At 45.9% G+C, this 26973-nt stretch overlaps 1 protein-coding gene across 1 annotated transcript; it reads left to right on the plus strand.

Annotated features, from left to right (window-relative positions):
• Positions 1-613: 613 nt before the first annotated feature.
• Positions 614-26973, plus strand: LOC141989283 (interferon-induced very large GTPase 1-like). The gene is given in 5 exon segments (XM_074955732.1): positions 614-896; positions 15612-15739; positions 18469-18703; positions 22243-26732; positions 26734-26973. Coding segments are annotated over 5 exon segments (5376 nt in total).

Below are 26973 nucleotides of genomic sequence, written 5' to 3' on the forward strand. Positions count from 1 at the left end.
AGTCAGATAAAGACGTGCATGAATTTAATAGAAATGTCAATCATAAATATGCCAGGAGGGTATTTCACTCTACTTACAAATGGGATTGCTGCTAATCTAATCTCTGCCTTTCATATTTACTTCCTCAGGGTCCAAAATATTAGAGACAAGAATCCTGGTAATTACTACAATAGACATGCTGGTATCTAACTAGCAAAACAGCTAACGCCTCATTTCCTGCCCTGGGAAGGAAAAGACGAGTAAAAGGAGGACCTTTGAAACAGCGGGCCAGGAAGGTGTGAGTGATCCAGAACGGCAGTTCAATTTTGGCAGCATTATTGGAGTTGGCCCTCTCTCAACCCCATGGGAACTAACACCCAGTTTGTATGAACCCAGTGAATTGCTATAGCTAATTTCCAGTAGTTATTACAGAACCATTCCACTTTCAACAGGAAACAGGGGAGACTGGTGGGTCTGTTTCTCAAATTGTTTAAATGGCCAATGTCATGATCACGGACAAGGCACTTTCCTAGAGCGTTACTCATTAAACTGAAGCTGTCTCTAGCAGCTTCACAAATCCTGTGTCTTCTGTCTCTTAAAAGCAAATCACTGCGGATCCTGTGATTCAGTGATAATGGCCACTGGTGACAAATACAGGATTCTATGCACCAAACGCAAAGAGCTGATACAACTTATTCAAAGAGACCCTGATAACATCTTGGATGAGTTACTTGCCCTGTCCATCATCACAGAGGAGGAGTACAACAGCTTCAATCAAAAAGAGGACATCGTGATCAAAATCAGGAAGTTGTTAATTCACATACAGAAAAAAGGGGAGTCAACCTGCCAGCAATTTCTGGAGTGTTTAGAAATCCTCTTTCCTGGCACCAATCAGAATTTACAACCTTCTGGCCATGGTAGGTCGAATCTCTTTCTATTCTATTTTTCATTAAAAAAAAGGTAATAGCCATAACACTGAGAGAGAGACAGCATATTTCCCAACTATAACAAAATTTTGCATTATATACGTACATGAATGAACATAAGAATGGCCATACTGGGTCAGACCAAAGATCCTGTCTACTGACAGTGGCCAGTGCCAGGTGCCCCAGAGGGAATGAACAGAACAAGTAATCATCAAGTGATCCATCCCCTGTCATTCATTCCCAGCCTCTGGCAAACAGAGGCTAGGGACACCATCCCTGCCATCCTGGCTAATCGCCATTGATGGACCTATCCTCCCATGAATTTATCTAGTTCTTTTTTGAACCCTGTTATGGTCTTGGCCTTCACAACATCCTCTGGCAAGGAGTTCCACAGGTTGACTGTGCGTTGTGTGAAGAAATACTTCCTTTTATTTGTTTTAAACCTGCTGCCTATTCATTTCATTTGGTGACCCCTAGTTCTTGTGTTATGAGAAGTAGTAAACAACACTTCCTTGTCTACTTTCTCTACACCAGTCCTGATTTTATAGGCCTCAATCATATCTCCCCTTAGCCATCTCTTTTCCAAGCTGAAAAGTCCCAGTCTTAAGCTCTCCTCATAGGGAAGCTGTTCCATACCCCTAATCATTTTTGTTGCCCTTTTCTGAATCTTTTCCAATTCTAATATATATTTTTGAGATGGGGCGACCACATCTGCACGCAGTATTCAAGATGTGGGTGTACCATGGATTTATATAGAGGCAACATGATATTTCTGTCCTGTTATCTGTCCCTTTCTTAATGATTCCCAACATTCTGTTTGCTTTTTTGACTGCCGCTGCACATTGAGTGGATGTTTTCAGAGAACTATCCACAGTGACTCCAAGATCTCTTCCTTGAGTGGTAACAGCTAATTTAGAACCCATCATTTTATAGGTGTAGTTGGGATTATGCTTTCCAATGTGCATTACTTTGCGTTTATCAATATTAAACGTCATCTACCATTTTGTTACCCAGTCACCCAGTTTTGAGAGATCCTTTTGTAGCGCTTCGCAGTCTGCCTGGGTCTTGACTATCCTTAGTAATTTTGTATCATTTGCAAATTTTGCCACCTCACTGTTTATCCCTTTTTCCAGATCATTTATGAATATGTTGAATAGTACAGGCCCCTGCGGGACACCACTATTTACCTCTTTCCATTCTGAAAACTGACCATTTATACCTACCTTTTGTTTCCTATCTTTTAACCAGTTACCAATCCATGAGAGCACCTTCCCTTTTATCCTGTGGCAGCTTACTTTGCTTAAGAGCCTTTGATGAGTGACCTTGTCAAAGGCTTTCCGAAAATCTAAGTACACAATATCCATTGGATCCCCTTTGCCCACATGATTGTTGACCCCCCCTCAAAGAATTCTAGTAGATTGGTGAGGCATGATTTCCCTTTACTAAAACCATGTTGACTCTTCCCCAACAAATTATGTTCATCTATATATCTGACAGTATTTTTCTTTATTATAGTTTCAACCAGTTTACCCGGTACTGAACTCAGGCTTACAGGCCTGCAATGGCAGGGATCACCTCTGGAACCCTTTTTAAAAATTGGCATCACATTAGCTATCCTCCAGTCATCTGATACAGAAGCTGATTTAAATGATAGGTTACAGACTACAGTTAGTAGTTCTTAAATTTCACATTTGAGTTCCTTCAGAACTCTTGGGTGAATACCATCTGGTCCCGGTGACTTATTGCTGTTTAATTTATCAATTGGTTCCAAAACCTCCTCTAATGATACCTCAATCTGGGACAGTTCCTCAGATCTGTCACCTAAAAAGAATGGCTCAGGTTCGGGAATCTCCCTCACATCCTCAGCCATGAAGACCAATGCAAAGAATTCATGTAGTTTCTCCGCAATGGCCTTATCGTCCTTCAGTGCTCCTTTAGCATCTCGATCGTCCAGTGGCCCCACTGGTTGGCTAACTGTTCCTCAAATTCTTTTTTGGCCTCCCTAATTGTATTTTTACCCTTCATTTGCCAGTGTTTATGCTTCTCTCCATTTTCCTCACTAGGATTTAACTTCCATTTTTTAAAGGATGCCTTTTTGCCTCTCACTGCTTCTTTTACTTTGTGGTTTAGCCAAGGTGGCTCTTTTTTGGTTCTCTTACTATGTTTTTTAATTTGGGGTATACATTCAAGTTGAACCTCTACGATGATGTCTTTAAAAGGTTTCCATGCAGCTTGCAGAGATTTCACTTTTGGCACGGTACCCTTTAATTTCTGTTTAACTAACTTCTTCATTTTTGTGTAGTTCCCCTTTCTGAAATTAAATACTACGCTGTTGGGCTGCTGTGGTGTTTTTTCTGCCACAGGGATATTAAATTTAATTATATTGTGGTCACTATTACCAAGCGGTCCAGCTATATTCACCTCTTGGACCAGATCCTGTGCTCCACTTAGGACTAAATCAAGAATTGCCTCTCCTCTTGTGGGTTCCAGGACCAGCTGCTCCAAGAAGCAGTCATTTAAGGTGTCAAGAAACTTTATCTCTGCATCCCGTCCTGAGGCGACATGTACCCAGTCAATATAGGGATAATTGAAATCCCCCATTATTATTGAGTTTTTTATTGTAATAGCCTCTCTAATCTCCCTGAGCATTTCACAGTCACTATCACCATCCTGGTCAGGTGGTCGGTAATATATTACCGCTATATACCTACCACTATATTCTTATTATGAGAGCATGGAATTTCTATCCATAGAGATTCTATGGCACAGTTTGATTCATTTATGGGTTTTACTTCATTTGATTCTACTCTTTCTTTCACATATAGTGCCACTCCTTCCAAAATATTTTGTACCCTGGTGTTACTGTATCCCATTGATTATCCTCATTCCACCAAGTTTCTGTGATGCCTATTATATTAATATCCTTATTCACCCATTTTATTATTTAGACTTCTAGCACTGGTATATAAGCACTTTAAAAACTTGTCTCCTTTGAGCTGTCAGCCATTACACAATATAATTGAATGGGACTCTTTCATTTGACTGTTTCTGATCAGATCCTGCCTGTATTTTATCATTTTCCATCCTCTCGTCCTTAAGAGGACATAGAGAGTCTTAATTAATAGATCTTCTCTATTAATAGATCCTCCCCTAAGGGATGTCCGAACCACATGCTCCTCCACACTTGTCGGCCTTCCACCAGCCCTGAGTTTAAAAACTGCTCCATGACCTTTTTAAATTTAAGTGCCAGCAATCTGGTTCCATTTTGGTTTAGGTGGAGCCCATCCTTCCTCTACAGGTTCCCCCTTTCCCAAAAGTTTCCCCAGTTCCTAATAAATCTAAACCCCTCCTCCCTACACCATTGTCTCATCCACACATTGAGACCTTGCAGCTCTGCCTATCTAACTGGCCCTGCACATGGAACTGGAAGCGTCTCAGAGAATGCTAACATGGAGGTCCTGGACTTGAGCTTTGCAAACAGGGACTGCTAACAGGGAGTTTCGAGAGGGAGTTTGGAAGGGGAGTGGGAAGGGGGCGAGGTACACTTGCCATTCTTTAAAACCTTTAAACTAAACTTTAATCAAAACTTCTTGTTTTAAACAAAAACCCTATCATGAACCTAGGTAGCTGTAGGAGAGACTGCAGGCAGAAGCCCAGCACCAGATTGGGGGCTATCCAGTTTATTGCACTCAGTGAAGCATGTATGATTACCTGCCCTGTGGGTGGGTGGCATATGTGTGCATTTGGTGCAAGGAGCTTCTGGCCCTCAGAGACCGCGTACGGGCTTTGGAGGCCAGGGTGACAGAACTGGAGGAGCTAAGGGAGGCAGAGAGGTCTGTTGAGGAGGCTTTCAAGGACACTGTAGATTTGTCCCACCTCCGGTCAGACAGCCCCAGCGCTGTTAAGGAGGATGGAAGGCCCAGAGAAGGAGAGCAGTCAACGGGAACAGAGGGAAACCTTCCCATAGTTGGGACCCTCCTTCCAGATGATGTTGGGGTAGCCTCTTGCACTGAGGTTACCTCTCCAGGGGAGGGAACTGCAGTCATTAGGAAAAGGCAGGTGTTAGTAATGGGAGATTTGATCATTAGAAACATAGATAGCTGGGTTTGCGATGACCGGGAGAACCGTATGGTGACTTGCCTGCCTGGTGCGAAGGTTGCGGATCTCTCGAGGCATCTAGATAGACTTATGTGTAGTGCTGGGGAGGAGCCGGTGGTCGTGGTACATGTAGGTACCAATGACATAGGGAAGGGTAGGAGAGATGTCCTGGAGGCCAAATTTAGGCTGCTAGGAAAGAGACTGAAATCCAGGACCTCTATGGTGGCATTCTCCGAAATGCTGCTTGTTCCATGCTCAGGGCCAGGTAGGCAGGCAGAGCTGCAGGGTCTCAATGCGTGGATGAGACGATGGTGTAGAGAGGAGGGGTTTAGATTTATTAGGAACTGGGGAAACTTTTGGGCTAAGGGGAGCCTATACAGGAAGGGTGGGCTCCACCTAAACCAGAGTGGATCCAGGCTGCTGGCACTTCACATTAAAAAAGTTGCAGAGCAGTTTTTAAACAAAGAGATGGTGGTGGGGGGGGGGGGGGAAGCTGATGGCTGCAGAGGCACACGTGGATCAGACAGAGAGTTCTCTTCGAGGAGAGTCTATTGAGAGACATTCTCTAGGTTTTAGTCAGGAGAAGAGGATGGAAGAGGATAAAGTATGGGCCAGTTCAGACGAGAAACATTCACATAAAAAAGGATCTGACACATCAGGAAAGGTCAGACAAATAAACAGTGACAAATGTTTAAAGTGCTTGTACACAAATGCTAGAAGTCTAAATAATAAGATGGGTGAACCAGAGTGCCTCGTGTTAAAGGAGAATATTGGTATAATAGGCATCACAGAAACCTGGTGGAGTGAGGACAATCAATGGGACACAATCATTCCGGGGTACAAAATATATCGGGAGGACAGAACAGGTCATGCGGGGGGATGGGGGGGAGTGGCACTATACATAAAAGAAAATGTAGAATTAAATGAAATAAAAATCTTAGATTAATCCACATGTTCAATAGAATCTTTACGGATAGTAATTCCAGGCTCTAATAAGAATATAACAGTAGGGATCTATTATCTACCACCTGACCAGGACAGTGATAGTGATGATGAAATGCTAATGGAGATTAGAGAGGCTATCAAAATAAAGAACTCAATAATAGAGGGGGATTTCAATTATCCCCATGTTGACTGGGTACATGTCACCTCAGGATGAAATGCAGAGACACAATTTCTCGATACTTTAAATGACTGCTTCTTGGAGCAGCTGGTACAGGAACCCACAAGGGGAGAGGCAACTCTCGATCTAGTCCTGAGTGGAGCGCAGGATCTGGTCCAAGCGGTAACTATAACAGGACCGCTTGGAAATAGTGACCATAATATAATAGCATTTAATATTCCTGTGGTGGGAAGAACAGCTCAACAGCCCACCACTGTGGCATTTAATTTCAGAAAGGGGAACTATGCAAAAATGAGGAGGTTAGTTAAACAGAAATAAAAAGGCACAGTGACTAGGGTGAAATCCCTGCAAGCTGCATGGACACTTTCAAAGACACCATAATAGAGGCTCAACTTAAATGTATACCCCCAATTAAACAACACAGTAAAAGAACCACCGTAGCTTAACAACCATGTAGAAGAAGCAGTGAGAGATAAAAAGGCATCTTTTAAAAAGTGGAAGTCAAATCCTAGTGAGGTAAATAGAAAGGAGCATAAACACTGCCAAATTAAGTGTAAAAATGTAATAAGAAAAGCCAAAAAGGAGTTTGAAGAACAGCTAGCCAAAAACTCAAAAGTTAATAACAAAATGTTTTTTAAGTACATCAGAAGCAGGAAGCCTGCTAAAAAACCAGTGGGGCCCCTGGACTATCGAGATACAAAAGGAACACTTAAGGACGATAAAGTCATTGCAGAGAAACAAAATGAATTCTTTGCTTCAGTCTTCACGGCTGAGGATGTTAGGGAGATTCCCAAACCTGAGCCGTCCTTTGTAGGTGACAAATCTGAGGAATTGCCACAGATTGAAGTGTAACTAGAGGAGGTTTTGGAATTAATTGATAAACTGAACAATAACTAGTCACCGGGACCAGATGGTATTCACCCAAGTGTTCTGAAAGAACTCAAATGTGAAATTACGGAACTATTAACTATGGTTTGTAACCTGTCCTTTAAATCAGCTTCTCTACCCAATGACTGGAAGACAGGTAATGTAACACCAATATTTAAAAAGGGCTCTAGAGGTGATCCTGGCAATTACAGACCCAGTAAGTCTAACATCAGTACCGGGCAAATTAGTTGACACAATAGTAAAGAATAAAATTGTCAGACACCTAGAAGAACATAAATTGTTGGGCAGAAGTCAACATGGTTTCTGTAAAGGGAGATCATGTCTTACTAATCTATTTGACAGGTTTCAGAGTAGCAGCCGTGTTAGTCTGTATTTGCAAAAAGAAAAGGAGTCCTTGTGGCACCTTAGAGACTAGCCAATTTATTTGAGCATAAGTTCTTTGAAGGGGTCAACAAACATGTGGACAAGGGGGATCCAGTGGACGCAGTGTACTTAGATTTCCAGAAAGCCTTTGACAAGGTCCCTCACCAAAGGCTCTTAAGTTGTCACTGGATAAGAGGGAAGATCCTTTCATGGACTGAGAACTGGTTAAAAGACCGGGAACAAAGTGTAGGAATAAATAGTAAATTTTCAGAATGGAGAGGGGTAACTAGTGGTGTTCCCCAAGGGTCAGTCTTAGGACCAATCCTATTCAACTTATTCATAAATGATCTGGAGAAAGGGGTAAAAACAGTGAGGTGGCAAAGTTTGCAGATGAGACTAAACTGCTCAAGATAGTTAAGACCAAAGCAGACCGTGAAGAACTTCAAAAAGATCTCACAAAACTAAGTGATTGGGCAACAAAATGGCAAATGAAATGTAATGTGGATAAATGGAAAGTAATGCACATTGGAAAAAATAACTCCAACTATACATACAATATGATGGGGGCTAATTTAGCTACAACTAATCAGGAGAAAGATCTTGGAGTCATCGTGGATAGTTCTCTGAAGATGTCCATGCAGTGTGCAGCGGCAGTCAAAAAAGCAAACGGGATGTTTGGAATCATTAAAAAAGGGATAGAGAATAAGACGGAGACTATCTTATTGACCTTACATAAATCCATGGTATGCCCACATCTTGAATACTGCATACAGATGTGGTCCCCTCCTCTCAAAAAAGATATACTGTGTGGTAAACCCAGGACAAACCGCTCCAAAGGGCGGGGTAGTAATTAGTCCCAGGGGATTAAAAGGCCCCTCCCTATCCACTGAGGAGAGCTAACCAGGGGGCAATAAGGTTCAGCTGGAAAAGGGGTTGCTAGGGAACCAATTAGGTTCAGCTGACTCCAACTAGTTGGGACCTTTTTAAACCCTCCCCGGGGTGGAAAGAGAGGGAGAGTGAGGGGAACAGGGAAGTTGCCAGTAGGCTGTTTGCAGCAAGACACCAGACCTTCCCAGTAGGGAGGCTGCACTCGCTCCCCAGAAGGGAAAGGAAACAAGCACAAGGGACCGACTGAGGAGAGGAGTAGCAGGACCCTGTGCCACCTATAAGGATTTGCCTTGCCCCAAACCTAAGTCTCCAAGTCTAAAAAGGACTGAGCCTGCTGAGGTGAACAAGGTATTTTGCCACAACTGGCGTTAGGAAAGGTTCAGAGAAGGGCAACTAAAATGATAAGGGGTTTGGAATGGGTCCCCTATGAGGAGAGACTAAAGGGGCTAGGACTTTTCAGCTTGGAAAAGAGGAGACTAAGGGGGGATATGATAGAGGTCTATAAAATCATGAGTGGTGTGGAGAAAGTGAATAAGGGGAAGTTATTTACTTGTTCCCACAGGGGCCACCAAATGAAATTAATGGGCAGCAGGTTTAAAACAAATAAAAGGAAGTTCTTCACACAGTGCACAGCCAACCTGTGGAACTCCTTGCCTGAGGAGGTTGTGAAGGCTAGGACTATAACAGCGTTTAAAAGAGAACTGGATAAACACATGGAGGTTAAGTCCATTAATGGCTATTAGCCAGGATGGGTAAGGAATGGTGTCCCAAGCCTCCCTCTGTCAGAGGGTGGAGATGGATGGCAGGAGAGAGATCACTGATCATTACCTGTTAGGTTCACTCCCTCTGGGGCACCTGGCATTGGCCACTGTCGGTAGACAGGATACTGGGCTGCATGGACCTTTGGTCTTACTCAGTATGGCCATTCTTATGATTTCAATCTCTTACCTAGCAGCCTAAATTTGGCCTTCAGGACCTCTCTCCTATCCTTCCCTATGTCATTGGTACCTATATGTACCATGACCACCGGCTCCTCCCCAGCACTACACATACGTCTATCTAGATGTCTTGTGAATGAAATGTTATGTCTGAACATTTAAATTCACTGCTGCAGTGGTTCTCCAGCTGTGGTCCAGATAATACTTGCTGGTGATCCATTTGTATGGTTTTACTCAATATTTCATTGCTTTTGTGGTTTTGATGTGGGTGGCGTTTGTCCTTATCAACCTTAACTGTTTTGAATGATTCTCTTTACATTTGAAAATCAGGAAAAAAATGGAGACATAGAGAGTACATAGAGACTAGTTCTAAAGCATCCCCTTCCCCAAGTCTCACCCAAATACCCTCACCATTCCTGCTGCAAGTCCAGCTCTGACAACCCACGTGTGGTTTGTGAGATTTGTTCTTTCAACTGGCAAACCATCTGTGATTTGCCAGCCAGTGCTGCTGTCAGAGGAGCACAGGAGGTGGAAGCCATGTTCCTCAGAGCTACTCAGGTGCAACCTTCCCCTCCATGCCACCTGTGATATTTGGAGGGTACTGGTTTTTGCACATCTCTCAGCCGTCCATCTCTGATGGCAGAGTTCTTTGTGGCCTTTATCTTCACTGCAAGAGTTAGCTAGACTTCGTATACTCAAGTTACTGCACTTGAGCTAGCCTAGCTCTAGTGAGAGCAACCACACTTCAAAACAACACTGGAGTAACACAGAACGATTTGAGTAGCAGAGCGATTGGATTAGGTGCTGCTGAGAGGTAACACTGGATTATTAGCTGGAGCTTCAGCGGCATGCACACACACGCACAAGGTAGCTAACCTGAGTTTAATCTACACTTAACTACAGCTAGAGATTCTTGTTTGTGGACAAGAGTCTAGTTGGGGTAACACGCAAGTTATTACTTAAACTAACTGTGCTGTGAAGACACACCCTGAGAACTGCACATCTTTGACTGACCAGCAGCCCAGCTGCGTTCTTTGGAACAGGACCTAGATGGCTCCAAATGATTTTATATATCAGTTTTCACTGACTGCTGCTCCTTCTACCCATCATTAATTGGCTGATTACTTGTAAGCATCCTACACAGAGCAAAAGTATTAAAAAATGGTAAAAATGCCTGATTCTACATAGACTCATAGAATTTTAAGTCTCAAAGGGACCATTATGATCATCTAGTCTGACCTCCTGCACATTGTGGGCCATAGAACCACACCCACCCCTTCCTGTAATAGACCCAGAACCTCTGGCTGAGTTACTGAAATCCTCAAATCTTGATTTGAAGACTTCAGACCAGCAAGTGACTCCAAGCTGCGGAGGAAGCAAAAAAAAAAAAAAAAAAAAAGGCCAGTTTCTCTCCCAATCTGACCTGGGGAGGAAGTCCTTCCCAGCCCCAAATAAGGCAGTCAGTTAGACCCTGGGCATGTGGGTGAGATCCAGCAGCCAAACACCTGGGAAACAAATCACTATAATAACACAGAGCCCTTCCCATCTAGTGTCCCATCTCCAGTCATTGGAGATATTTGCTAATAGCAGTCGTGGCTGACCATATGCCATTGTTGGCAACCTCATCCTATTATCCCCTCCATAAACTTATCAAGTTCAATCTTGAACAAGGTTAGTTTTTTTGCCCCCACTACTCTCCTTGGAAGACTGTTCCAGAACTTCACTCCTCTGATAGTTAGAAACCTTCATCTAATTTCAAGCCTAAACTTATTGATATAAACTGGCTATCCATTTGTTCTTGTGCCAACGTTAGGACTTGACTTAAAATAACTCCTCTCCCTCCCTGGTGTTTAGCCCTCTGATTCATTTATAGAGAGCTGTTATATCTCCCCTCAGCCTTCATTCTGTTAGATTAAACAAGCCAAGCTCCTTAAGACTCCTCTCCTAAGGTAGGTTCTCCAGTCCTCTGATCATCCCAGTAGCCCTTCTCTGCGCCTCTTCCAATATGAATTTGTCTTTCTTAAACACAGGAGGCCAGAACTGCACCCAGTATTCCAGATGAGGTCTCACCAGTGCCTTGTATAATGGCAGTAACACTTCCCTGTCTCGACTGGAAATATCTCGCCTGATGCAAGGTCAGTTCTGGGCGCCACATTTCAGGAAAGAAATGTCCACATGTTTGTTGACCCCTTCAAAGAACTTATGCTCAAAGATTTCAGGAAAGATGTGGACAAATTAGAAAGAGTCCAAAAAGCAATGAAAATGATTAAAGATCTAGAAAACATGACCTGTGAGGGAAGACAGGGGTTTGTTTAGTCTGGAAAAGAGAAGACTGAGAGGGGACATGACAACAGTTTTCAAGTACATAAAAGGTTGTTACAAGGAGGAGGGAGAAAAATTGTTCTCCTTAACCTCTGAGGATAGGACAAGGAGCAATGGGATTAAATTGCAGCAAGGGAGGTTTAGGCTGGACATTAGGGGAAAACTTCCTAACTGTCAGGGTGGTTAGGCACTGGAATAAATTGCCCAGGGAGGTTGTGGAATCTCCATCCTTGGAGATTTTAAAGAGCAGGTTAGACAAACACCTGCCAGGGATAGTCTAGATCAGTGTTCTCAACCAGGGGCTGCAGAGCCCTTTCAGGGGGCTGCAGAGCCCCGGGGCTGAAACCTGGCACAGCGAGCACCAGTGCTGAAGCCGGGAGCGGCGCAGGGCTGAAGCCAGCAGCCCTCACCCACACCCCAAGCCAGGGGGGCTGAAGCTGGGAGCCCCAACACCTGCCCCCTGAAGCTGGGAGTTGCACTGGGAGCCCTCCTGCCACTACACAGCCCATAGCTACCCCTTCCCTGCACCCTGAGCTACCCCCTTCCTGTACACAGCCCTTAGCTATCCCCTCCCTGCACCTGGAGCGATCCCCTGCCTGCACACAGCCCAAAGCTACCCCTTCCCTGCACCCTGAGCTACCCCCTTCCCATACACAGCCCTTTAGCTATCCCCTCCTTGCACCCTGAGCTATTCCCTCACTTCACACAGCCCCTAGCTACTCCCCTGCCTGCACCTTGAAATGTTTTAAAACTTTTTGAACTGAGTCCCCCCTTTGAGTTATATTTTTTTTATTGCATCCCCCCACTACCCAGACAGCTGGGTGGCCTCCTAAGTGAGTCAGGGGGTGGAGGGGGCACGCTGTCCCTGGACCCTGCTGTGCAGAGCTGGCTTGATCCCTGCCAGCCCTTGCCACCCCGAAATAGAAGTAAATATATGCCTATGCCCAAGGATGTCCCCCAGCCCAGAGCCCTGCACTCCCTGCCTCCTGCGCCGAGCCCTGGTGTTTTTATAGGATGTTGAAGGGGGCCTCAGCAAGAAAAAGGTTGAGAACCCCTGGTCTAGATAATACTTAGTCCTGCCGTGAGTGCAGGGGACTGGACTAGACGACCTCTCGAGGTCCCTTCCAGTCCTATGATTCTATGCATCCTAGGATTCCATTAGCCTTTTTCAAGGCCATATCATATTGGTGGCTCATAGTCATCCCGTGATCAATCCATACACCCAAGTCTTTCTCCTCCTCTGTCACTTTCAATGGATATGTCCCCTTCTTATAGCAAAAATTCTTGTTGTTAGTCCCTAAGTATATTACCTTGCACTTTTCACTATTAGATTTCATCCCATTTCTATCACTCCCGTTTTCAAGGTCATCCAGATCTTGTATGATATTCCAGTCCTCCTCCGTATTGGCAATACCTCCCAACTGTGTGTCTTCTGCAAATTTAATTAGCACACTCCTACTTTTCGTGCCAAGTTCATTAATGAAAATGTTAAATAAGATTGGTCCCAAGACCAATCCCTGAGCAACTCCACTAGTAAACTCCCTGCAGCCTGACAGTTCACCTTCCAGTACAATCCATTGTAGTCTCCCCTTTAACTGGTTCCTTACCTACCTTTCAATTTTCATATTAATCCCCATCTTTTCCAATTGAACTAATAACTTCCCATGTGGAACTGTATCAAATGCCTAACTGAAATTCAGGCAGACTAGATCTACTGCATTTCTTTTGTCTAGAAAATCTGTTATCTTCTGGCATAGTCTTTCTTTTGCAAACCATGTTGTATTTTATCCCAATTACTGTTTGCCTCTATGTCTTTAACTATTCTTTCTTTCAAAATTTCTTCTAAGACCTTGCATACAGCTGAGGTTAAAATAAGAGGCCTGGATCACTTTTTTCTCTTTTCTTAAATATAGGTACTATATTTGCAATTCTCCAGTCATAGGGAAAATTGTTCCAGTGAGAATCTAGCAGCATAATTTTTCCCATGTGGAGGACAATCAGTGGATTATATTGGAATTGGAAAAGGTTCAGAAAAGGGCAACAAAAACTATTAGGGGTATGGAACAACTTCCTTATGTGGAGAGATTAATAAGACTGGGACTTTTCAGCTTGGAAAAGAGATGGCTAAGGGGAGATATGATTGAGGTCTATAAAATCAGGACTGGTGTAGAGAAAGTAGACAAGGAAGTGTTGTTTACTACTTCTCATAACACAAGAACTAGGGGTCACCAAATGAAATTAATAGGCAGAAGGTTTAAAACAAAGAAAAGGAAGTATTTCTTCACACATTGCACAGTCAACCTGTGGAACTCCTTGCCAGAGGATGTTGTGAAGGCCAAGACCATAATAGGGTTCAAAAAAGAACTAGATAAATTCATGGAGGATAGGTCCATCAATGGCTATTAGCCAGGATGGGCAGGGAGGGTGTCCCTAGGCTGTCTTTGGCAGAAGCTGGGAATGACCGACAGGGGATGGATCACTTGATGATTACCTGGTCTGTTCATTCCATCTGGGGCACCTGGCACTGGCCACTGTCAGAAGACAGGATACTGGGCTAGATGGACCTTTGGTCTGGCCCAGTATGGCCGTTCTTATGGATTCTTTCCTGTTCCGATTAGGATCCACTTCAGCCTCAGGTCCACATCCCATATCTTAGCTCCTGTCAGACAGCACAGCCTTCTGTTCTCTGGATCAGCTCCGGTGACAGGCCTGTCTTCTTAGTAGGATGTTCCCGGTCACATAGACCTCTCTCTTCCTGGTGTTGGTTCAATTCTCCAGCCTTCCCCCTTGTGATCCCTCTGGCTGCAAGTCTCCCTGCCTTCTGTTCTCACTTGCAATCTTTGGCAAGTCTTCCTCTCTCCTCCTGGGGCTCTGAACTCTGGCTACCTCCATTGACTCTTCTCCTCTTCTTGTGGGTGACTAGCTACTCTTCTCTTCTTCCTTGCCCATCCATTTTCTGTTACTGCCTGCCTCTCCCCTTTATCCAGCTCAGCAAACCTGTTCCTCGGCTCTATTTCTTGTTCGCTAGCTGGTCTTTTCCTCTGCCTTGTTTTCATAGTCACATGCTTCCACTGGCCACTCTCCTCATTTAGCAGCCTACATTCACAGCTCTTCAATTTAGCTTGCATTGAGTCTTGACTTTTCTCTTCAGCTTCCTCTCACCTTCCTTCCATCCTCTGCTCAAATCCTCTTTGAAACTCAACCATGGCTTCTAAAAGCATCTCCAAACCTCTGATCCGCTCTTCAATCAAATCTAGCAGGCATAAAAAGGAAGCAGCTTTCAGGTACCCTCCGCAGAATGACATAAATCCTGCAGCTTCCACATCACTCATCTTCATTGTCTCGTCCATTTCTTGGGTCCCTACCGTGGCTGCTTCTGTAGCTGTCATAGCCTTCCCTCCTCAGCACCTGTCAAAAACAACAACAACACACACACACCCCTTCCCGCAAACTCCCCTTACAAGCTCCCTCTCAAACTTCCCTGTTGTCAGCTCTGTTTTTTGGCTTTGTGTTGCTGCTCATGTGCCGCTGGCTGCTTGGCTGCCTTTATAGGGTCCCTAATCAGGGATGCCTGGCCCCCTAATCAGGGCTCAGCTTTCATCAAAGGCTCTGCTTCTCTCACAACACACTGCCTGCTACCAGACTGCAAACTGAAAAAACATCCCCCTCTATTGCTAAAACCAGTTGCCCTGTATTGGTGCTGATCTATGGTTTTAATTTTCCTAGTAGAGACAAGGCCCAAGGGAAGATTTAACCAGCAGCAAATGCATTTGTTACAAAGATGAGGTTAGCATCTAGCAACATTTCAAACAGAGAAACAAAACGAAAGCATCACTAAGACCCAAAACAGCCAGGAACAGGTGGGGATTTTTCTGGCAGGGAGACTTGAAGACGCCTAGTATTTTTGCATACTGTCTGTTCTCCAAGTGTTTATCCAGTCCTAATTTTCTATGACCCAGGTGATGGGGCTCCAACCTTCCCCCTAGGAAGATGATTCCACGGCTTCATAGGTCTCACTGTCAGGAAGTTTTTCTGGATATTGAGCCTAATCTTTTCTTTCATTAAATTTCATCCTGTTTCTCCTAGCTGTTTCCCAGGGCTCTAAGGGAGACACCAGAGAAGAGCTGGAGGAGAGGACAGAAGGTGAGCCACCAGGGGAATGGCGAAGGGAAAAGGGAGGAGCAGCAGCACTCACCAATGGATGGAGAAAAGAGGCAGGATGAGAGGATGGGCTGTGGAAATAAGACATGATGTCATAAATATAAAGGGAAGGGTAACCACCTTTCTGTTTATAGTGCTATAAAATCCCTCCTGGCCAGAGGTAAAACCCTTTCACCTATATAGGGTTAAGAAGCCAGGATAACCTCACTGGCACCTGACCAAATGACCAATGAGGAGACAAGATACTTTCAAAGCTGGAGGGGGGAGGAACAAAGGGTCTGTCTGTCTGTGTAATGCTTTTGCTGGGAACAGAACAGGAATGGAGTCTTAGAACTTGTTAGTAATTTAGCTAGAAATGCGTTAGATTTCCTTTTGTTTAAATGGCTGGTAAATAAGCTGTGCTGAATGGCATGTATAGTCCTGTTTTGGTGTCTTTTTGTAACTAAAGGTTTTGCCTAGAGGGATTCTCTATGTTTTGAATCTGATTACCCTGTAAGGTATTTACCATCCTGATTTTACAGAGGTGATTCTTTTACTTTTTCTTTCATTAAAATTCTTCTTTTAAGATCCTGATTGCTTTTTCATTGTTCTTAAGATCCAAGGGTTTGGGTCTGTGGTCACCTATGCAAATTGGTGAGGATTTTTACCAAACCTTCCCCAGAAAGTGGGGTGCAAGGGTTGGGAGGATTTTGGGGGGAAAGATGTGTCCAAACTACTTTTTCTCAGGAACCCAGATAAAGTTTGGTGGTGGCAGTGGAAGTCTAAGGGCAAAAGGGTAAAATAGTTTATACCTTGGGGAAGTTTTAACCTAAGCTGGTAAAAGTAAGCTTAGGAGGTTTTCATGCAGGTCCCCACATCTATACCCTAGAGTTCAGAATGGGGAAGGAACCTTGACACACCCACTCCAACTCCCTGGTTTAGATAAACCAAAAACAAGTTTATTAACCACAAAAGATAAATTTTAAGTGAGTATAAGGGATAGCAAACAGATCAAAGCAGATTACCTAGCAAATAAACTAAACACACAAACTAAACTTCTTATACTAAATATACTGGATATGAATTAGCAGATTCTCACCCTAAGAGATGATACAAGCAGGCTGAAGATTCTTAAGGGGCAAGCTGCACTTGCTTTACATCTTAGAACCCCCCAGGTGTTTCCTTCACAGGCTAGAAATCCCTTTAGCCTGGGTCCTGCGCTTCCCCCAGTTCAGTCTTTGTTCTTGCGTGTTTCCAAGACTCTTCTTGGGTGGGGAGTGAAGAACCCTTATGATGTCACTCCCCATCTTATATAGCTTTTTCATATGGCAGGACAGTGGCGGATTTAGAGTTAGTGGAGCCCTGTGCTCAGCTTCATTTTTGGGCCCCCCCCTTGGGACCCAGCCAAGAAAAAGAACATTCTCTCTTATCTCCCCCCCCGCCCGGCCCCGCTGTTCATTCTTTTGTTCTTCATTGTCCTCCTATAAGAAATAGGAAGAAAATGAAAATAAAGTGAGGTACCTTGATTGTTTTTGTAGTCTAACTTATTTTTCCACAGACCACTTGAAAATTGCTGAGGGTCTCAATGGATCACTTAATGATCTTTCCAAATATTGTTTGTACCATTAGCTAACTATTGTAAAGTGCTTTGGATAAGAGTGCTTATTAAAAAAAATGTAAAAAAAGTTGGGGTGCAGGGTCTGTCCAGGAGTTAGGATGTGGGAGGAGGCTCAGAGCTGGGGCAAGGGGTTGGGGTGTTGAGCGCTTACTTGGGGCAGCTCCTGTTTGGTGCAAGGGGTGCAGGTGGGGATGTGGGGTGGGGGTGAAGGAGCTCCTGTTTGGTGAGAGTGGGATGTGGGGAGGTGCAGGAGTCAGGGCTGGGGTTGTGTGAGGGGGTGCGGGAGTCAGGGAGGGCAGGGGGCTGGGCAGTGTGTGAGGGGGTGCGGGAGTCAGGGAGGGCGGCAGGGGGCTGGGCAGTGTGTGAGGGGATGCGGGAGTCAGGGAGGGCGGCGGGGGCTGGGCGGTGTGTGAAGGGGTGCTGGAGTCAGGGAGGGTGGCAGGGGGCTCCCTGTGTGTGAAGGGGGTGAATAAATTGGGGCTGGGGTTGTGGGGCTGGGGGCGTATGTGTAGAGGGAGTGCAAGGGCCCCACCTCTGCTCCGTCCTGCCCAGATTCCACCCCTTCACCAAGTCCCTGCTCCCAAGTGCGCTACAGCCCTGCTCCTCCCCCTCCCTCCTGGAGCATCCTGAGCGCTGGCAAACAGCTGTTTGGAGGCAGGGGAAGTGCTGGGAGGGTGGGGGAGGAGAGGGGATGTGGCGCGCTCGGGGAGGGGGGAGATTGGCTGCCAGTGGGGGCGGGTGAAGCCTGCAGCAGGAGCCAGCAGGATCAAGCTTCTGCCCCTGCAGCTGCCCAGCCCTGGGGCCCCCTGTTGTTGGGGGGTTCCTGTGCCAGGGCACCCTGTGTTTTATGGTAAATCCTCCTCTGGGCGAGGGGCAAGAGCACAGCAGGGCATGGGCAGGGAGGATTGGTCCCCAGCTGGAGCAAGGCAGGGGCAGGGGGGCAAAAGCACAGCGGGGCAGGAGCTAGGGTTGCTCCCTGGAGCAAGGGAGGGACCAGGGGTAAACCGCAAGCACAGCAGAGCTGGGGAGGGGGTAAACAGGATCCCACCCACACACCTACCCACATAGAGCGGGTACCTACTTTCTCCCTGGTCCTAGCCCCCCACCCTTCCTCTGCTGCAGAGCAGCTGAGCGGCAAGCAGGGACTCCATCCCCTCCACTCCACTCCGGGCGGTTGGTTGACAGCCCCTGGCTTTGGGGTTCCTGAGCCCAGGGGAGCCTGAAGCGGCAGACTGTCCATCACCGGCAACCCGGAGGAGCGGCAAGGCATGTGGTGGGGAGACGAAAGGAGCCCTCAGCCGGACAGCTGAGAGGAGGAGCGATGGGCGGGAGCAGGGGGAGGAGAAGTCCAGGGTCCAGGTCGTCCGGGGAAGGGGCTGGAGAGGAGATCCAGCACTGCGGCTGCTGGGCTGTAGCGGAGGTGGAGTGCCGGGCCCGGGGGGGCCCCTGCTGTGCACGGGCCCAGTGCCATGGTGCCTTTGGCACCATTATAAATCCAGTACTGCCCCCCACCAGTGACAGCAGTCTGCCTGCCGCTGTGTTCCTAGTGCCGGGCAGAACAGGAGCATTCCAATGATTTGTTCTTTGTTCCCCAAAGAGAGCAGCACACTCAGCTGTCAGATACTTCTCAGAGCTTTGAAAGGGGAGGGACACATGCCTGCAGGGCAGCAGAAATCAAAACACTGAACAGAGCGATCAGAACTGGCATTGTGGGATACTGGCGGAAGCCAGTTCTGTCCACAAAACAAACAGCAGTGTCTACGCTGGCTCTTTGTCAACAATAAAGGGAGGGGGAAAGAAAAAACTCTCTCTTAGGGTGGACATTTTTTGTTGCCGAAACCAGACGTTTTTCCCAGCAAAAGTCGCATTGCAGTGTGAACGCTCTCACTGTTTTGTCGCCAAAAGGCAGTTTTTGGCGACAAAACTTAGTAGGGTAGACAAGGCCTGAGCCTTGCTGGGGTGAAGTATCACGGAACTGTTGCAGCTGGAGGAGACTCCTAGAGGTGGAGGTGGGTTCGATTCCCCCCAGTGCTGCTGGGAGCGCGCCAGCCAGGGGCTCCTAGCTGCAAGTCACAGTCAGTAGAGGATTAACACATGGGCCCATGGGGCCCATGCCCAGAGGCCCTGGCCAATTTGAAAAATGGGTGTCCTGAGCCTTGGAAGGAGCCACAGGGTGGAAGCCCTGAGCCCCAGCAGGAGCTGCAGATGGGACAGCAGCCCCAAGCCTGGGGATTCTCAGCTAGACATTGCCCCACCTTTCTAGCCTGTGGAGTCTGATCTGGTAGCATTCTCAGAGCATGCCTGCTGGCTCAAGCCTTGCACAAAAGACAGCCCAGGGCAACCAGACTGGTGATCTTTTGAGCTGGATGGAATATGCATCCCCCAGAATACTCAATAGGGCAATCGCCTGTGATGTGGGAGGCCCCTTTTCAAAAACCCAGTCTGGCTGATTTCAAGGAGGGACTTGAACTTGGATCTCCCACACTCCAGCAGGCTTTTGGCTATAATGGGGTGGGGTCTCTCAGTGGATGACCTAGTTTAGGAGCCTAACTTCAGGAGAGGGTTTACAGCTGAGAATCCTGAGCAGATATAGGCATCTCTCTCTGGCCCAGAGTTAAGTATCTAATTACCTTTGAGGGGCAGGGCTTAGGTCCCACCCTTTTCATCAGTATTTCATTTTGGTTCCTGGCTCAGCATGCTGACTTCTGTGAATCCCATTTCTAGGTGTCTACTCTCCCCATGCATTATATAGGGAGCCTGGGATCCTAGCTCGGGACTGAGGAGTCCAGTGGGCAGCAGGGCGCTTAAAAATTATGTGTTGCAATGCTGAGTGTTGCAACGCCTAAAGTCCCTTTGTGGATAACATGCATTGAACAGTGAATTACCATTCCCCACACACATACACATCTATTGGGGTTGGTCCTGCTTTGAGCAGGGGGTTGGACTAGATGACCTCCTGAGGTCTCTTCCAACCCTAATCGTCTATGATTTAGCCCCCCCACTGTCTGTAGTTGGATGGCCATCAGAGATACACAATTAAGGAGACTCTGCTACTGCAGAACACAAATCCCCCGCATACTTACAGAGCTGAGGCTCTCCACTGACACTCCTCTGACTAACTGCATCTTAACATGACTCTGAAGTTTCAGACCTAGCAAGGAGTAACAGTGAGTGCAAAGACCAGCAAACTAAAAACCAGAATCCAACAATAAAATATAATGCCATGTAACACCTTCTCTAAAAAAACAGATACAAATCAAGTTAATTTCTGGCCTCACAAATGACCCATCTGCCTTGAGAGAGAACCCAGTTAACAATGTGAGAACCTCTCTACAATTTTACCCCTTCTCCTTGCACCCCTGTCCCCACATTTGCTTCCTGATTGGATTGATGTCCCAATAAAATCACCTAACCAACTAATCAATTTGGGGCTTTTCCTCTCCTTCAATAAATACATTTTGCTCCTCTCAGTAGCTCCTAATGCTGTAACTCCTATCATTGCTCCTAGTGAAAATGAGCAGACAGTTACCACTCGGCTTTCTCACGCCCTACTCCCACCTGGGAAAAATAAAGAGCTGAGAAATCCATGTGCCCTGCTCCCCACCTCCCTGTCACAGGCCTCCCTGCCACTCTTTTCACTGCTCACTCACCTCACTGTGTCATGGGCCTACTGCTTCCTGGTCACAGGTCCCTACCAGGAAAGTGACACCTTGGACGATAGCTCATTCACTCTACCTCGTCTTCCTGCGATTTGGGCCCCGCATGCTGCTCCTGAGGTGGGATGGAGCTTTGCACGGGGGCTGTACCTGCACTCACACTCTAGGATTACTCTGATTCTGTGCCAAGAGGATTGAAAAGGCAGCATGTATGCATGTTCTGACCTCAGCAACGCTCTATACTTTCAGTGGAGAGAGGAGCTCTTTTAGGGCCTGTCTACACTGGAGCTCGAAGTGCAATTTCCAGCTTGGGCAGACATACCCGCGCTAGCTTTGATCAAGCGAGCACACTAAAGGTAGATGCTAGCTGTGGTGGTGTGGGCTAGCTTCCTGAGCACGTACATAGGATCTCAGATGGGATTGTACGCGGGCATCCCACGACCCCGCCACTGTGGCTACACTTGTATTTTTATCACACTAGATCAAACAAAGCTAGCATGCCTATGTCTATTCCAGCTTGAAATTACACCTCCAGCTCCAGTCTGCATGTACCAATAAGGGATGAGGGCACCAGTCCCACCAGCCCCTCCCTCCAGAGACAGCCCTCTACCGTGATGCTGTAAAGAAGGTGGGGGGAGCACTGCCAGACTCTCCTTCCGCCCCTTCCCGACCCCCCACTGTTCCCTCATATGGCTGCTGGAGAGAAGGGAGAAAAGAAGAGTATATGCTGTAAAGCAGTGGTTCTCAACCAGGGGTCTGGGGCCCCCTAGGGGGCCTTGAGCAGGTTTCAGGGGGGCCTCCAAGCAGGGCCAGCATTGGACTCGCTGGGGCCCAGGGCAGAAAGCTGAAGCCCCACCGCATGGGGCTGAAGCCCAGCTCCCTGAGCCCTGCCACCCGGGGCTGAAGCTGGAGCCTGAGCAATGTAACTTCGTGGGGGTCCCTGTGGTGTGGGGCCCCAGGCAATTGCCCTGCTTGCTACCCCCTAATGCTGCCCCCAGCTTTTATATGCAGAAAACCAGTTATTGTGGCAGAGGTGGGCTGTGGTGTTTTTATAGCATGTTGAGGAGGGCCTCAGAAAGAAAAAGGTTGAGAAGCCTTGCTGTAAAGGTTAGTTAAAGAAATAGAAGAGGGGGATTAGTTTATTAGCTTTAACTCCATTAGCCCCTAATTACTAGCCACCAATGGAATTTTCCTTTTAAATTATTAAGATTTTACATCATTAATTCCATCTCTAAAAATGTTCTGTCTGGGAATATCTAACTTCCGAAAGTCGTGAGAATCCTATTTCCATTTTGTTTTACAGAGAAAAATAAAGCTTTTCAAGGACTCCTTTCTCAGCTAAACCTGCAGGAATACCAAAGCACAAAACTCAGGCTGCAGCATGTCCTGGAAATTGGCTCAGAAAGTATAGAAAACTGGACTCCTCAGATGTTAGGGGATTTACCGTGGCATTTCCTGAGGAAACTAATGACTCTGAATGGGACAGCCAGAAACACAAGCCTTGTGCATAGAGCATATGATGATGAAGGAGGCAGTGAGGAGGCACAGATTGCAGGTGGAGATGTTTTTAGTTTTAGTGACACTGACATCAGAGAGTCTCTACATCCCCTCGATGTTCTCTGTGCCGTTCTGCTTTGCTCCGACAGTTTCCTACAGCAGGAGATCCTGTCCAAAATGTCCATGTGCCAGTTTGCCCTCCCTCTGCTGCTACCTCCCATCAACACCCCCAAGTGCACCCTACTGCTGTGGGCCATGAGGGACATTGTGAGGAAGTGGAGGCCGCACTCCCTGGCACAGAGCAGAGGGTTCAGAGAGGAGAGCCTGGTGCTCACAGCAATGCCAACCATTTCCTTTGTGCGGATTGGGAACTGCAGCTTCTCCAAGTCCAAACTCCTCAATGAGGTTCTCAGCCCCTCCCAGCAGCACCACGATTTCTTTATCCATCGGGACATGGACTCTGGGAATGTCCCTCGGGAAATCGCAGATGGGCTGGTTGAGATTTCCTGGTATTTCCCTGCTGGGAGGGAGAATTCAGATCTTTTCCCAGAACCCGTTGCAGCTACAAATCTGCGTGGAGACATTGAATCTCACTGGCTGCAGTTCAGCTTTTTAACAGTGGTCTCCTCAGCAGTGTTCATAGTTACTGAGAGCATCAGTGAGAGACAATACACGCTGTTATCATCCCTGCAGGGATCAGCCACTAAATACTACTTCATCCTCAACTGCAAGAATGGAAATCCCAAGGAAACATTGGGATTCCTTAATAAGTTGGCTCCAGTGCTGAATCTGAGCAAATCGCAACTGCTGAAGAAAGACAGCACCACAAATAATGCAGGATTTGTTCAAAAACTGAAATATACAATAAAAAGCATAACAAGTTCACCTCCCGAGAGAATGAATTTGGAAGCCATGGCTGTGACTGCACGTGAACTAGGAATCCAGGTAGATGAGGACCGTAAGGAATGCCAGAGTGCAAGCAAGCGGGCGAGAGAAATCACTGTGGAAATAAAAGATGTGGCAAAGTACAAGAGGGAAATGCTGAGACTGCAGGGGGATCTCTGGGAAAAATTGGCTAAAGTGGAAAAAGAACTGTGCAGAATGAGAAGGCAAGGGGAGACTGCCACTGAAGACTATAAATGTCAACTGAGAGAGGAACTGTTGGAATTACGTAGACAGCAGAATCAATGTGACCTTACTGATGGATTGATTAAATTTATTAATGGAATAGAACAATTGCCTTTAATGGAGAAACATTACTTCCTGAAATGGATGAAGTTTAGCCTGGATCACATTGCTCGAGATAATCTTTTTAAACTACGGGATCAATATAAAGGGGAAAGTAAAATGGCAGAAGATGACCCACAAGCACTAACTATGCTGGATAAATTAATATCTACCACTTCCTTAGGGGTTGAGCATTTCATGCGTGAGTTGGGGCAGTTCTATGAAGCTGAATGCTCAATGGTTAAAGAAGGAGACAAGGCAGAATGCCAAAGACATTTCATCCATCTCCCAGGCATAGCAGCTGACCTGATGCTGGAAGGGTTTCCTATGGAACTGTTAGATGGAGATTCATCCAACATCCCACTGCATTGGGTGACAGATGTTCTGACTGAGCTCCATGCCAAGCTGGGGGAAAGGTCCAGAATGGTGGTTCTGACGGTGCTGGGAGTACAGAGCACTGGGAAATCCACCCTCCTCAACACCATGTTCGGCCTGCAGTTTGCAGTGAGCAGTGGCCGATGTACGCGGGGAGCCTTCATGATGCTCATTAAAGTGGCAGAGAACTTTCAGCAGGAACTGGGCTGTGACTTCATCCTGGTGATAGACACAGAAGGCTTGAAAGCCCCTGAACTGGCCCTGCTGGAGGATAGTTATCAACATGACAATGAGCTGGCCACACTGGTGATTGGGTTAAGTGACATAACCATCGTTAACATGGCCATGGAGAATGCCACTGAAATGAAGGATATTCTGCAAATTGCGGTCCATGCCTTTCTCAGAATGGAGGAAATAGGGCAAAAAGCCAACTGCCAATTTGTGCATCAGAATGTCAGTGATGTGTCTGCGCGTGAGCAAAACATGAGGGACAGGAAGCACCTCCTAGAGCAGCTGAATGAAATGACCAAAGCTGCAGCTAGGATGGAAAAACAATGTAAAAAAGTGAAATTTTCATGTATTATGGACTATGATGCAGAGAAACACAACTGGTACATCCCTGGGCTGTGGCATGGAGTCCCTCCCATGGCTCCAGTGAACATGGGATACAGTGAGAGGGTGTGTGAGCTAAAGAAATACCTGCTTGATTTTATAAAGAAACAGCCACGTAATAGAGCCCCTAAGGACATTCCCCAGTTTGTCAAATGGGTGGAGAGCCTGTGGAATGCTGTAAAACACGAGAACTTCATCTTCAGTTTCAGAAACAGCCTTGTAGCTGAAGCCTATAACCAGCTGTCTATGAAGTATTCCGAGTGGGAGTGGCATTTCCGCAAAGAGATACATCTCTGGGTATCTGAAAAGGAAACTGTCATTCAGAATCAGACATCAGAGAAACTACAGGCTAGTGCCTTATCCATGTTGAAAAATGAGGCACAGGAAAAACTGCAGCACGAGAAACAAAAAGTTTTGGATAATTTACAAGATTATTTTGAAAGTGGAGTTTCGAATCTGCACCTGATAGAAAAGTACAGAGAAGATTTTATCAGGAGTGCAAACAGCCTCAAAAACGAACTTGAGAGCTACTCCGAGCACAAGTGCGAGGTAGCAATTCGAATTCGAAAAGGCCAGCACAAGACAGAAAACATCCAGACCTCATACATGCAGATAATTGAAGGGAAAGTTGACAGGGTCTTGGATGAATGTAGGAATAAAAAACATAAACTAGAGCATGAGGAACTGAAATCAGAATTTGAAAACATGTGGAGAGAAACACTGTCAGAGTTGAAGTTCAGCAGCTTACAGAAACGTGAAGTTTATCGAGAGATGGAGTCCCAGTTGAGAAAGGACCTGGCAAATCGAGGGAGTGCCGTCAGGCAGAAGCTACAGGATTTAGGTAGTTTGTTGTTTCATGGAATTAACAATTTCAGAATGAAAAACAAGTACATAGATACAGCATGGATCAAAACTATGAAACAACTCTTGTCCACAGGGGAATGTGAAACAACTGTTCACACAGAAGAACTTGCTAAATCCTTAATAGAAGAGGGTAAAAGATACTCGGAAGAAAAGGTAAATTCCAAAGTGGACTACGATGAAATCCATTGCAGAGAACTGCTGAACATGATCAATGAGAGGCTCCAACAGGAGGATGTTAAAAAACTCGGCACTACTGCTTGCTTTGAAGTTGACCTGAAAATTCATATTTTGGGGGAGGCGGCTTGGAGATTTCAGAAGATGCATGAAGATTTTATCCAACAAAATGATCCTCAGTGTCGTCTAGAGAAGCTGAAACTTCAGTATTTCTCCACCTTCACTGACCTGTATTTGGAAAAAGATGAGAACCAAACAAGGGCCAGGGATTTCTGTTATCAGTGTCTCAAACCTGCCTTGGTGGATTATATCAACAAAAGGCTAGGAATAGAGATAGTAGATGACATTCTCAACAAGGCAGAGTCCATTGAATATGGCAGCCGGACCTTTTTCCAGTTCACTGTACAGAAAAAGCTTCTGGAGGAGATGAACTTTGATAACTATGTGAAATATATGAAAAACTATGAAGAATTTGTCAAAACCTGGATTCAGAGATGGATGATGGATCATTACAGGGAGACTAAGCATCTGGGAGAGTTGGAGAAAAAGATTCTATCTACAATAGTAAAGAAAGTGAGGGAAGTTCTGGAAAGCTCCAAAAATGAAAAAAATACCACAGTCTTAGCATTTTTAAACAACTTTTGTGAAGCGCTGCAGCAGGACCTAGTCATTTCCAAGGACAACTTACTTGGGATACAGTTTAAAAACACAGCAAAAACAGGCCAGTTTTGTGCTAATATTCAAACTTTTCTTCTGGATCTGGAACAAGAAATCTTACTCCAATTTGGTGGTTTGGATATTCAGGCCAAACTCTCCAATCTGTCATTAAAACCCCAGGATGAGATCTTCAAGCAAGTGTTTGGCTGTGGGAAGCAGTGTCCATTTTGTAAAGTCCCCTGTGAAGCAGGAGGCAGTGACCACAAGGAGCATTTTGCATCTGTGCATCGGCCACAAGGATTATGCGGTTACAGGTATCTTGATACACAAAAACTTGTCTATGATATATGCTCATCTGAAGTGGTTTCTGAGAACTCATTCCGAAATTTCAGACACAAAAGGGAAACGTCATCCCTACAAAGATTATCGCATCTATTACCCAGACTGGCGCATTCAGCCAGATCCCAGCATTGAGGCTTCTGATTACTGGAAGTTTATTTTTCAGAAGTTCAATCACCAGTTAGCTAACAGTTATAATGCTAACCCAGCAGATCTCCCAAGAGACTGGGGAAAAATAACTGAAACTCGGGCACAGGAAGGCCTAAAAGAAGTCTTTAACATGAAATAA

Source organism: Natator depressus, chromosome 6, assembly GCF_965152275.1.
Source record: "Natator depressus isolate rNatDep1 chromosome 6, rNatDep2.hap1, whole genome shotgun sequence".
Lineage (NCBI taxonomy): Eukaryota > Metazoa > Chordata > Testudines > Cheloniidae > Natator > Natator depressus.